Source organism: Cetorhinus maximus, chromosome 2, assembly GCF_964194155.1.
Source record: "Cetorhinus maximus chromosome 2, sCetMax3.hap1.1, whole genome shotgun sequence".
NCBI classification, from domain to species: domain Eukaryota; kingdom Metazoa; phylum Chordata; class Chondrichthyes; order Lamniformes; family Cetorhinidae; genus Cetorhinus; species Cetorhinus maximus.
The window spans coordinates 226531137-226545475 of NC_135880.1; the positions used below are offsets into that span (position 1 = coordinate 226531137).

Here is a 14339-nt window from a genome sequence, read left to right on the forward strand (position 1 = left end):
GTTCTTCATGCATGACCAAGATGGTGAGAGTCAGCAGGCCATTTGCCTGTGGGGTAATCCCATTCGAGCCTGGCAATGTCTTGTCTCTATGACCCAAGATGTGTTCTTTCTGCAGGAGCCGATAGAAGTTAGGGATAAATTGGCTAATTTTCCCCTATATTTCTGCCAATTATTTGATATTTGTTTTTACCGAGAAACAGTAACAATTGTTCTACATTTCTGCAATACTGTACAAGACTGCTGATATTATGCAAAAATATTTTATGCTAGAGACCTTGCACAATGTTTCTTGTGAGCATTGCTCACTATATTAGTTTGCAATTTGTTTCCCAAACAGATTGAACGGCCACCATCTCCAGTCGCCCCAGCTCCCAATTCAGCACTTCCACCAGTTCCTCCTCGGTTAGACCTGCTGCAGCATCGATCACCTACCGTGTCCTGTGCACCTAGCCCTTGTGTTTCACCTAAGGTAAGGGACCGTTTTATTGGGATGATTTTACGTGCTTTTATTGACAACATTGAGGCACGGTTGGTTGTCTCAGTGTACTGGCAAAGCTGAATTTACACTTGTCGTTCGTGGCGTAATAAGTTCTTTATCTTGGCCTGGCTACCAGATAAAAATAGAAAGCTATCCAGCCCAAAATGTGTAGATTTGGTAGAAATATTTCAGTATGATTTCGACTGCTCCCATGTATCCTTATACAGTACATGTTTAGTGTATACATTAAAGGGTATAGCAAAGGTTTTGGGGGGCAGTGGCGGGGAGGTGAGAAAGTTATCTACTCCCATTCCACCAAACACTCCCTGGAAGAATGCAATGCCTACCAACAGAACTTATGCTCCCTCATAGGCAAAGCATTTCTACCCTTCATGCCTATAGATATAAGGTAGTCACCAATAAATCCAATATGTAATTCAGGAGGAAATATATTTACCAACAGAGTGGTTAAAATATGGAACTCGCTGCCAAAAGGAGTAGTTGAAGTGAATAGTATAGATATAGTTAAGGGAAAACTTGATAAAGATATGAGGGCAAAAGCATTAGAAAGTTATGCTGATAAGGTTGGATGAAGAGAGGCAGAAGTAGGCTTGTGTGAAATATCAATGCTGGCATAGATGAATTGGGCTGAATGGCCTGCTTATGTGGTGTAAATTCTATGTAATTCAGTGCAACCTGGCATTTCCCCACATTGATCTCCATCTGCTGCAGTTTTGTCCACTCACTTAATTTATGTCCCTTTGTAACTTTCTGCTTCAATCTACGCTCCTTCCTAACTTAGCCTTTCTGATAACTTAGTTATTTAACTCCCAATTGATTCACCCAAATTATTGGTATAGATGGTGAAATGCTGAAACTCCAATACAGAACTCTCGGAAGCCCCATTTATTTCATTCTGCCAGTAGAGCCAGGACTGAGTTCCTTGAAGGTGATTTGCCGGTGCTGTTGGGGAGACTTTAAACTAACTTGGCAGAGGTGTGGGAACCAGGAGGAAATATCAGAGAGGAATACCAAGGCACACAGAATATTGGGAGAGATAGATGGCACTAGAGTAGGGTTATTAGGTGAGTTCAGAGTAAGGGCGAAAGTAATGAAGTATAAATCAAGTTTAATGTTTAATTTATGTATGTGAATGCACGGAGTGTGGTTAATAAGATTGGTAAATTACAGGCACAGATTGACATGTAGAAATATGATGCTGTGGCTATAACAGAGACCTGGTTCAAAGAATGCTATTAAATATTCCTGGATATGAGGTGTTCAGGAAAGATAGGAAAGGAAGAAAAGGGGGAGGAATGACAGTATTGATTAAGAAAGCATTGCAGAGAGGATATCCCAGAGGGGTGAAGAACAGAATATATTTTGTTAGAGCTAAGGAATAAAAAAGGTGCAGTTACATTGCTCGATATAGTCTATAGGCAACCAATTAATGGAAAGGGTGTAGAGGAACAAATTTGCAAGGAAATGACAGAGGTGCGAAGATTATAGAGTAGTTATAATACAATTATCTGAATATATCGACTCGGATAGTAGTATTGTAAAGGGCACAGGGGGCAAGAGTTCTAAGGGTGTGCAGAAAATTTTCTGCAGAATATGTTTGCAGTCCAACAAGGGAAGAGACACTGCTGGACCTGGTTCTAGGGAATGCAGTGGGCCAAGTGGATCAAATATCAGTAGGAGAACATGGAAGAAACAGGGATCATTATATCATAAGGTTTAGGTTGGCTATGGAACTGTGAGGAGGATTGTGTAGAACTTAAAAAGGCCACACACAATTTGGTGGAATGGGCGGACAAGTAGCACACGAAGTTCAGTGTGGAGAAATGTGAAGTGATTCGTTTTGGTAGGAAGAACATGGAGAGACAACATAAAATAAAAGGTAAATTCTAAAGGAGGTGCAGGGGCAGAGGGACCTTGGTGTATATGTGCATAAGCCATTGAAGTTGCAGGACAGATTGTAAGAGCGGTTAATAAAGCATACAGTATTCTAGGCTTTATTAATAGGGGCATAGAGTACAAGAGCATGGAGGTTATGTTGAACTTGTATAAGACACTAGTTCAGCCTCAGCTGGAGTATTGTGTCCAGCTAATGGCATTGCACTTTAGGAAGGATGTGAAGGCATTGGAGAGAGTGCAGAAAAGATTCACCAGAATGTCTCCAGGAATGAGGAACTTCAGTTTTGAAGTTAGATTGTAGAAGTTAGGACTCTTCTTTGGACAGGAGAAGCCTGAGAAGAGATTCAATAGAGGCATTCAAAATCATGAGGGATCTGGACAGAGTTGATAGGGAGAAACTGTTCCCACTCAAGAAAGGATTGAGAACGAGAGGGCACAGATTTAAGGTAATTGGCAAATGAAGCAAAAACAATATGAGGAAAAAATAGAATGGTTAAGGGCTGGAATGCATTGCCTGAGAGTGTGATGGAGGCAGGTTCAATCAAGGCATTCAAAAGAGAATTTGTCTGTTATCTGAAGAGGATAAATGTGCAGGATTATGTGGAGAAGATGGGGGAATGACACTAGGTGAATTGCTCATTTGGAGAGCCGATGTTTGACTTAGAGGGCTGAATTGCTTCCTTCTGTGCTGTAACATTTCTGTGATTCAGTCAGAATACATTTCCTTTATCCATATTGGCTTCTACCTCTTAACCAATTATCAACTCATATCCCAAGGTTATCTCCAATACCATGAACTTTATATTTTCCCCCATCTCTTGCTTTAAACTATGTTAAATTCTTTCTGGAGATCCAAATAGACTATATCCCAAGCTCCTCTGTTAACCTTATTGGTGACCACCTCAAAAAAATTCAGCCAGGTTAGTCAAACGCGATCTGTCCACCACTAATACATGCTGACTCTCTTTGATCAGCACTGTGAGTGTACCTACATCACGTAGGCTGCACCGGTTCAATAAGGCAGCTCACTACCACCTTCTCAAGGGCAATTAGGGATGGGCAATAAATGCTGGCCTAGCTAACGACGCCCACATCCCATGAATGAATGATTTTTAAAAATTGTTTGCCTAGTCACTCTGTCCCCTGATGATTGAAATGAGCAACTTGCCCATGTCTAGCATTATACTAGAAGGTCTGTAATTGCCTGGTTCTTCCCTCCTTGCCTTAAATAAACATTTGCAATTTTCAAATTGCAATTGCTGAATTGAGAGAGCTTTGGAAAATTATGACAAATGCATCTAAAATTTCCCCACCTGTTTCTATTAATACCCTGGGATGGAAATTGGGGTGTTGATGATTTTTCTACCTTAAGTCCTATTATTATCCCTTCACTTTTGTTTTTGTTTAATTATATTAAATCTGCTGTTCTTCCTCTTGACATATTTTTAGGTTCCCTTGTACTGCTGGGATTTTGTTCTCTTCCTCTAATGTGAAAACAGATACAAAATGTTCATTTAACAAATCTGCCATTTCTTTATTAAATTAGTAAGTAATGATTAGGTGCCTCAGATTTCAAGTTTTTGAAGGGTTGTAAACTTTAAAAGGAAGGAAAGAAAGCTGAGGTCAAGAGTTTGAGTTTTAAGGACTATGCAGGAAAGTAATGAGTTAAATTAAGAGGCTTTGAAATGAGTCCTGATTGCAACACCCTGGATATATGAGGAGGTGGAGGAAGAATTTGTGGGATAACCTACCTGGAGCTTGGAATAAAAGAGGAAGCTGCAGAGGAGCTCGGACCATAATTGCATCACATATAATTTGAAAAAGTAAGGAAGGCTGTAAGCTGGGAGGAATCATTGTTGTGTTGGTGAGCTTTATCTTGTGTCCATTGTTCCTGTTTATGTGAAGTAATGGTGTCAAGTGGCAGGATCTATATCAACCTGACATCGGGAAGTGTGTATTTGTCAAAACTATAGGCTGTAGATGCCAAGGTCTGGTGGCCTTTTTAGTTTGTGGCAATAAGAAGTATATCATGTCTGTATTAAATTACCACTCGGCAAATGCATGTGCGTGCCTGGTGTCAGACTAAATGACACTTGAATCAGTGACATGTGTGGGGAGCAGGGGAAATAATAGAAGGAACTGGAGGCTCATTACGTGTGCTGCATAAAAATTGCCGTTCCTACCCGTGCAGATGCAGCTGTGCAGGAAGCTGAAATACAGCACAGAAAAAAGGCATTCAGCCTAAACAGCCCATGTCAGTGTTTACGCTCCACTTGAGCCTTCTCTCATCTTTTCTCACCTAAATTCATCATCGTAACCCTCTATTCCCTTCTTCCTCATAAGCCTGTCTAGCTTCCCTTTAAATGCATCTATATAATTTCAACACTCCTTGTGGTAGCAAGTTCCACATTCTCACCACTCTTTGGGTAAAGAAGTTTCTTCTGAATTCCCCATTGGGTTTCTTGGTGACTATCTTATATTGATGGCATCTAGTTATGCTCTTCTCCGCAAGGGGAAACATTCTCTCTGTATCCACACTATCAAAACTTTTCATAATTTTAAAGACCTCTATTAGGTCTGGTGTCAAGCCTTCTATTTTCAAGGTAAAGAGCCAGGCCTGTCAATCCTTTTTTTTTATGGCCTTGCTAACCAATGACACAACTTTTAGTGATTGGTGTAGTTGTATTCCGAAATCCCTTTGTTCCTCTCCCTATATCCTAAGGAACTTTATTTTGCCAGTTTATTTTTTTACTACAACCTGACAATTTTACAGTGCCATTTCAAAAAGCAACTTATTACTTCCAGCTTTCCTCTTAAACTAAATTCAAATTCTCAAGCTACCTTTGTTCCTCTCCCTATATCCTAAGGAACTTTATTTTGCCAGTTTATTTTTTTACTACAACCTGACAATTTTACAGTGCCATTTCAAAAAGCAACTTATTACTTCCAGCTTTCCTCTTAAACTAAATTCAAATTCTCAAGCTACCATGGTGGGCTTTGAACTCTCTCACTCTAGTTCACTCGCATTGCCACTGTGCAAATTGATCAAAGTCAGAATAGATCATAAGTTGATCCACATTCTTAAAGTTATTATAGTCTATGATGATAAAGACTTGTAAGTTGAAGGTAATATTCTTATGCAGTTTCAAAATGAATGTTGGAATTGCATGGTGTTATTTCTACAGTTCCTTCAGAAGAGGGGAATGTGGTTGAAACCTCACTCATGTAAACATTCTAGAAAGAGCTGAGGTCATTAGTATATTGTGCTAAAATCTAGAGTTGCAAGGTGCAATTGGACCACTTTCATTGTTAAGTTTCAAGGGAACTTAAAAGGATGATGTGATTCTGTTCAAGCTAGATTCAGCAAGCTGACAGCTCTTGGTCACATTGGGGAATTAGTGCATGACTATTTCAGTTGCCCAATATCTGTATCAAGCAGAGCAAATAGCTTGATTTACCATTGACCAATTTAAGGAGGAGCTTCTGAACCAGTGTGCCATTGCACCTTTAGTCTGTCAGCATGAGGGTGACCATTTATTTCCAAATTTGTTCTGCCCATTGAGAATTGAGGTTGACTGTTGAAACCCATTTCATATTGAACCCTTGCAGACACGGCATTCGTTCCATTTCCTTGTGTCCGATTGGAACCCAGATCCGAGAGCTGAAAGAAGCTCATTCTAACTAACTGTGTGAACCTGATGCCCCAATTTTTGTGGTTCCTATTTGACAAAAACAAGTATGTCTTTTAAAAAGGAGGATGGTTGGTAAAAATTCAAATGACTGATATTTATGTATGGCTTTTTCTGAACTTTTTAGTCTCTAAATGGAGACTCAAGATACTTTTATCTGGTTATTTTACAGCTTATAAGTGAGGAATAGTCACTTTCTCACCCTATTTACAATGTGTATTTCTATATTTCTGTAATTCTGTATTAGATTGTTTCAAAGCACACTTAGAGTATAACAGGAAAAGTTGAGATGAACAAATTAGTGATTGCCTTCTGTTTACCCTCACTTCTGTGATTGTTGAAGCACTATGCTTTTCAGTCAAGTCATTGCTAAACATTTGTTTAGTGAGAACTTTTCAACCTCAAACACCTGATCTAAAAGCACCATTTTCATTTACTTCAAAACAGGGATGATTGTGTTTTAAAGATCCGAAGGTTTCATGTTTTGAGTACTCTTTTTCTCTTCCCACAGACTTCCGCTAGTGGCCTGCATAAACAGGACAAGCCTTTACCTGTTCCTCCAACTCATCGAGAACTTCCACCTCCCCCACCTGAACGAAACCCATCTGCGAGTGTGGATTCTCGAATGCAGAGACGTCCTTTACCAAGCACGCCGAGCGACCTCCTGCCAAGAGATAAACCGCCTCTTCTACCGCCAAACCGACCTGGAGAAGCCTGGCATGCACGATCTCAGGCAGCTAAAGCACCACTTCAGGTTCTTAATCCTGGGGATAGATGGACAGGCCGAGAGTTATCCAACAGGCATTCGTTGCCTTTAGCATTGTCATCTCAGATGGACAGTAGGACAGAGGCGGTTAGGCATAGCAGCTCACTCGGACTTGACAGTACAGTGGTGAGAATTGCAACAACATTACATTTCATTTTGATAGAATTGGATACTTTCTTATACGGATCTTGGGTTAACTTCAGCACAACTTCTCAATTAACCATTGTGCCCAGGTGCTTGATTCAAGTTTCTGTTTAATGGTGCAGGTTTTTACTTAGACATTTTATTAGACGTTCAATAATTAGCACTGTTCTAATTTACATCAGTGACTTGGATTCAGAAACCCAAATTCAGTCAAATAATATCAAACTCTGAGGTGCTGGTAAACCCAAGGAGGTAGCTCAGGAGTTAAAAGTGAGTTGAACAAAATATGCAAGTGGATGGAGCACATGAAATTTATTGCAGCAATGGGTAAAATGCTGCACTTAGAATTGAAAAAAAAGTGACACAAATACTCCATGAATAATGGTGAAATAGATAAGGATGGTATAAAGAGATCTGGCTCAAAAAGAAGCATCAGAGAAATGATCTTAGAGATGTAAGACAGTAAACAGTATGGAAAAAGACAATCTAGAAAATTATATTAAATTAAGTTGAGAAATTTACTCAAGGAAATATAGCTTCAAACTATTAAAATGTAAAATTTGGATTGATATCAAGCAGCTCTTCACATAAAGGATTAACAATGCATTGAATGGACTCCAAGATATAATAGAGATCAAACTGTGGAATTATCTAAGAAACAATTGGATGCTGCAGTAGGGCAACTTCAGGATCTCCCTGGATGGGTGAACTAAAACACGCTGAACGGCTTTCCTTAGCTATAATTATCTTGTGATTTTAAATGGCTGTTCAACTTGCAAGAACTGAATTAACTGCATGTACAGAATTACAAGTTATCACACCTATATGCATGGTTTACATGCCAGACTATGTTACTTTGACAGCAGCTTACCAGCATAAAACAAAAGCCATAGATTTATAGTCAACTTTTTTACTCATGGAGACCATTGTGGAAATGAAAGATACAGATGAAGGACAAGAGAAAGAAAATGAGATGAATGAGCAAATGTCAGAGTGATGTCTGTGCGATGTGGTTGTCCCTTATTATGGACAGGGCTTTAGTAGATTCTACACCTTAAGTCAGACTGGTAAAACTATTTCACAGCTTAATTTATGTTCTTGGATACACATGGGGAAGATGGTGGCGTAATGGTAATGTCACTAGACTGGTAATCCAGAGGCTCAGGCTAATGCTTTGGGGACACAGGCTCAAATCTCACTACAGCAGTTGATGGAATTTGAATTCACTTAATAAATCTGGAATATAAAGCTCATCTCAGTAATGATGAAACTATCATCAATTGTCATAAAAACCCATCTGGTTCACTAACATCCTTTAGGGAAGAAAATCTGCCATCTTTACCTGCTCTGGCCTACATGTGACTCCAGACCACAGTAATATGGTTGACTTAACTTCGGGATGGGCAACAAATACTGGTCTTGTCAGCTTTTTTACACCCAAAACGCCCACACCCCATGAATGAATAAAAAAAGAGAAATATATATCTAACTCCCCTACTTCATGTTGATTTTTAAAAAATCATATTGGAATACACCAAACCTTATTAATATCTTCTAATTATTGCAGGCTTTCTGTGGTGCCTTGAACGATGTTTCAGAGTACGAGACCTCCAAAGTGAAACCCTCCACATCAGCGAATGCCATCTACTCTCTTGCTACACGGTACATAAAGTTCTGTATTATGGATATTACATTGAGATCAGGTGTCATTGATGGTTTATATTATCTGCATACAGTGTGTTTAGGGAAATAAATAGCTTTACCTGTATGAGATGCATAGATGACCTGTTCCATGATGCCATGACATTTTTCTTTCATGTGATCTGCAATGTCATTATTAACTGAGATGTCAACATAATTTGTGATTGTCTCTGGTACAGGTAGATATCATAAATTCCTACATAAATTAATAACAGAAATCTGGTGAAAGCATTCCAAAAGTTTACTTGCCTTTCCTTCCTCTCCCTGAGTTTATTTTTTTCTTCATTGAACTCCCAAAGAAATTCACCAAACCTTTCCTGTTAGTCCAGAGCTATATTCAGGGTGGTGGGGGTGTGGGTGCATGGGTTAGTTAATTGTAGTTTAGAGAATTGTGGGTAGAGCTTTTGAGCCCAACTCCAAATTTGTGCTCACTTGCAGTGTAGCTCCATCCTAGGAGTGAGGGATTAGTAAGTTTACCCTATGTTGCAGTACAGTTCTGTGGGCACTGATACCTTGCTCAAAGTGGCCATTTCTCATGAATAGAGCATAGATAGGATTCAGGTTATTGGTTTGAGAGGGGCATTGCAACTGAACTCAATCCTTTCCTCACTAGATATCTGCACCCACATGTTTTCAATAAAGGTAACTGGCAGTGATCAGGAATTGGATCTGCAGCTGATTTTACTTTCCTCCATTGCAAAGCTTTTGATTTTTTTTTAAATTTAGGATTTACCTTAAACATTGATTTAAAAACTTATCCTAATCAGAAGTTGGAGATTATAACACATGGAGCTGGAGAATTGGGAGAGGCCTTTTTCTATGTGTCGGCAAAGATAGTTTAGTTCTGCTAGGAAAGGCTTTCTGTTCACTGTGCTATCCTAACTTTAAAATTTCTATGCTCTTGGCTGCCTCTTTTCTGCCTGATAGAAGTGGAAAACAGGGAACCTCAAATACACAATCAGCCCCAAGGTAAGATCCTCTATGACAACTTACACTTAAAGGTTGTAACTTTAGGCACCCACACCTGGCACATAGCAGGTTGGTTGGTATGTTCTGTTGTAACCAACAACTTATAACCACTGCACCTCCTACTTATCAAGCACTAGTGACTATGTTTGGCAGTAACAATGAAATTGTTCAGCAAATTGGAGTGCTTGTTCACTGTAGCAACGGGTAATATTTATGCAAATTTTGCTATGTTCTATTTTGAAAATCAGTTGCAACTAATGACTGACCTTTTATGCGTCACATAAATCGTGACCTCGATGTTAAGTAAGCAGAGGGGGAGCTCCATAAATTCTTGAGGTGAGCAGCAGATGCTAAGCTTATTGTTTATCACCATTAAAGGTGGATAAAGGTAATATTTTCACCTGTTTGTTAGTCTGTTTGCCTGTAAACACTATAACTCAAAACTAATGGATAGATTTCAACAAAACTTGTGTTATGGACAGTAAGGGGTTTAATTTAGGGCAGCCCTGATTTCTCCACTCACTACCCAACCATAAGCAGAAAGGTGTTTTTGATTTTTGATTTCCTCCTTTATAAGTGGTGGCCTACGTTCCCCAACCCTTAGGTTTTGGAGTGCTCTACCCTTCTATTAATAACCTCACAGCAAACTCGAGATGAGGTAAAATAAGAGGGGCAGTTTTCTTGACACACACACAAAATGCAGGAAGGGGTTTCGCAACATCTGCCCTTTTTTGCATTCATACAATGGATGAAGGATAAGGGAAAGAAAGGGGTTCAGGGCAAAGGTCACAATAAAAAAAAATAAGAATTATGGTTTCACGTGAGTTCAGAGTCCAGATTCAGAGTCTAATGAGGAATTCTTTCGCAGAGTTCAGCTGGCTGAAGACCGGTGGTGTAACACCACTTTCCGGTGGTGTTGATATCCCAAGATGAAGTTGACACGCAGAGGTTGAATCAGTTCTGTAGGCAATAGTACAAAATCTTCCTAGCAGAGTCAGGTTAAATAGCCAGAGCTTGCTTAGAACATAAGAAATAGGAACAGGAGTAGACAATTCGGTCCCTTGAGCCTGCTCCGCCAATTCAATGAGGTCATTGCTGATCTTAATGCGTTTTGATTTCCACATTCCCACCTAACCCTGATAACCTTTGATTCTCTTGTTTAACAAGAATCTATCTACCCCTGCCTTAAAAATATTCGGTGACCCCGCCTTCACCACCTCGGTGGGGTGTCAGGAATTGGGGTGGGGTGGTCTGGTCAGGTTGGGCCTGTGGTGAGGAGGGGTGTCAGATCGTGGGGTGAGAGTCGGGCCCAGTGGAGGAACCCTGTATGGGTGGTGGGGGGTGGGGGGGGGTTTCTTTCTGGGTCTTTACAATAGTTACAAGAACTTCTTCTGAATAACTATTGGTGTAACCCTGTCAGAACCATCCAATGTTTGAGAATTAAATTGCATTTTTGGTAGGTTCCTTGCGCAGGGCAGTTGTCCAGAGGAAGTTTGTGCTTCTGGGCAATTGCTGTGCAAACCCTTACCTGTGAAGTTCCGAGAGGGGTTCCCCAGTGCATCTTTGGAGTACCCCCACCCACCAAATCAACCCTAGGGAGCTCAGAAGTTATGGCCCATTATCTGTGTTAGAGGGAAAAACTATAACTTAAAGAAACTGTTGGAAAGTTAATACAGACAGAAAGGTATGGTCAATCAATTTGATCTCTTTCATAATAGGTTAAAGCATTTACTGCAATAAATCTAATTTTCTACAGTAGGAGTTAGTTGAGTAACAGATGTTTTGGCTTAGTGGCAGCTTCCTATGAAGTAGTCCTGCTTCTGTGTTTTGTGGAGAACTGAACAGGTGATCATTGTTTAAGCAAACATTTGGAGTCAGCGTTTTATAGTTTAACTTCTCTGTTGTAGAAAGTTTTGAACTATTTTGCCAGGTTAGTTAGCCTTTAAGTACATGAAATGTCTGGCATTAAGTCATTGTTACCGTAAGATACTGCTGTATGTAGCGGCAGAATTTATGGGGGCTATAAGGTTAGATTGTTGAGTTTCTACAAGTGGAGCAAAACATCTATTTTAATTCCCACTTTGTACTTTCAGACCCTTGACAAAACCTTTTACACCAGAAGAACGTTCAGAGAGCAGTGACGAGGATATTGATTACATGACTCCATCCTCACTGCCTGTACATGCTCCACTCTGTATCACCTCCTCCTTGGATTCCAGACTTTTGTTACCGTCACAGAGCAGCCACAACACAGAGTAAGAGAAATTTTATTTCCTGTCTCAGCTTTGCAAGCTCAAAATGCAGACAAGTTACACTCCGATAAGGATTCTCAGGCTACAGGTTTATAACCACACACAATTTCAGCCTTCCCACATTAATTAATTTGTTTGCAGTTCAAAACAAATGAACAGCTCTTCCCCAAGTACCATGCTGGTCAGGTGATTTCTTGGAAAAGGCCTGCTTGTTGACAGTTCCAAGGTGAACTTATGACCCTTTTTAAAAAAAAATTCCACATCAGCATCCAAATGTACAGATAATGCAATATCTTTCCATATTTTAAAGGAAATATCCAGTTCATGAAGATATGGTTTTCCCAACGCAAGCATGTTTGTATTTAAGGCACCTGAGCTGGTAGAAAGCAGGTCCCGTCCTTGAATCAATTGATATGGTTTGCAGCCAGATTCACCTGTGGCAGAGACACATAAGAAACACTGCTGCCCCTACTGCCTCCTGCTGGAACGTGTTTGTGTTTGGTAATGTTAGGTGCAGTTGGATAGATTCCATAAAATAAAATTTAAAAACTATGGTAGCAATACTGAATGTGCTGTGTAGGTGCTTTCTGAAGGAGACGACAGATTCTTGGCCATTAACTGAATTCTGTTCTTAATCAAAAACAAAAATAGCTGGAAAAACTCAGCAGGTCTGACAGCATCTGTGGAGAGGAACACAGTTAACGTTTCGAGTCCGCATGACTTCATCAGAACTAATGAAAAATAGAAATGAGGTGAAATATAAGCTGGCTGAGGGGGGTGGGACAGGTAGAACTGGATAGAGGGCCAGTGATAGGTGGAGGCAAAGAAGAGATTGCCAAAGATGTCATAGACAAAAGGACAAAGGGGTGTTGACGGTGGTGATATTAGCTAAGGAATGTGCTGATGGCGACATTAAGGGTAGAAAGCAGGACGAGCAAGTGACAGATAGCCCTAGTGGGGGTGGAGTAGGGGGAAGGGATCGAAATAGGCTAAGAGGTAGAGATAAAACAATGGATGGAAATAAATTAAAAAATAATAATGTTGAGTTCATCAACTGTGCGTTTGATGATGGATTAAATGAAACATGAACTAAAGGAACCGGTTTTAGTAACTGAGAAATTACTATTGATTTTCTCCTTTTGTTTTGATTAGAACTTTGATTGAATCAGACCCATTGAGGCAGATGTGCGAATCTATGTTTACATCATCATCTCAGGCCACGAATGTAGATTTTACATCTGGTAAGCTGCCCCTACATGTAAATTGTTACCCTTCACAACAATGAGGCGTGATGTATACTGAGACGTGATGTATACTTCTTCTCCCCTTCCATAAGTTTAGGGATCTTTTGCTATATCAACCACTGAGCTTTTTAATCTCTTGTTCATTATCTGTAGACAATGGTGACTGTGCCATCAGCGACGGGCCTGAACGTGATGAGAGTGAAGATGAAGATAATGCATATGACTTCCCCAAACCACCTGTGCCACTTCCACCAGCTCGTCGCACACTGTCTGATATTTCTCATGCCGCTTCAGCATTTGCGAATGTGTCTGTTGATCAAAATCTGCCCAGTCCTAATGCACATACAGGAGGTGAGATTTTTAAAAATTCATTCTCTCGATGTGAGAATCACCAGCAAGGCCAGCAATTTTATTGCCATTTCCAGTTTTCCTGAGGAAATGGTGACCTTCCTTGAACCACTGCAGCCTGTGTGGTGAAGGTGCTCCCACGGTGCTGTTAGGGAGCACTTCCAAGATTTTGACCCAACACCGTTGAAGAAATAGCAATATCTTTCCAGGTCATCATGGTGTGCGTCTAGGAGGGGAAAATGCAAGTAGTGGTGTTCCCATGTGCCTGCTGCCCTTGGCCTTCCAGGTGTTAGAGATCACAGGTTTGGCAGGTTCTGTTGAAGGATGCTTGGTGAATCCCTGGAGTGTGTATACGATAGTTTTTTTTTAGACCAGGGAACCGAGTAGGGAACAAGCTATCCTAGATTTGGTATTGTGCAATGAGAAGGGGTTAATTAATAATCTTGTAACCTGGTGCAAAAACACAACAGGAAATGCGACCCAACCATGGCTAACAAAAGAAATTAAGGATATTATTAGATCCAAAGGGGAGCCATATAAAGTTGCTTGAAAAAGTAGCAAGCCTGAGGATTGGGAGCATTTTAAAATTCAGCAAAGGAGGACCAAGAGATAGATTAAACTGGGAAAAATAAAGTATGACAGTAAACTTGCAAGGAATATAAAAGCGGACTGTAAAAGCTTCTGTGAGTATGTAAAAGGGAAAGGATTAGTGAAGACAGTCTCTTACAGTCCGAAATGGGAGAATTTATGATAGAGAGCAAGAAAATAGCAGAGCAATTAAACAACTACATTAGTTCTGTCTTCATGAAGGAAGACACACATAACTTCCCA

General features: G+C 40.1%; 1 protein-coding gene across 1 annotated transcript in view; it reads left to right on the plus strand.

Annotated features, from left to right (window-relative positions):
• cbl (Cbl proto-oncogene, E3 ubiquitin protein ligase) overlaps nucleotides 1-14339 on the plus strand; it is a 211490-nt gene that overhangs the window by 186742 nt on the left and 10409 nt on the right. The window contains exons 10-15 of the mRNA XM_078533480.1: nucleotides 338-469; nucleotides 6596-6976; nucleotides 8562-8656; nucleotides 11758-11919; nucleotides 13069-13157; nucleotides 13314-13511. Of these exons, the coding sequence (XP_078389606.1) occupies nucleotides 338-469; nucleotides 6596-6976; nucleotides 8562-8656; nucleotides 11758-11919; nucleotides 13069-13157; nucleotides 13314-13511 (1057 nt within the window). The remainder of the gene's footprint in view (nucleotides 1-337; nucleotides 470-6595; nucleotides 6977-8561; nucleotides 8657-11757; nucleotides 11920-13068; nucleotides 13158-13313; nucleotides 13512-14339) is intronic.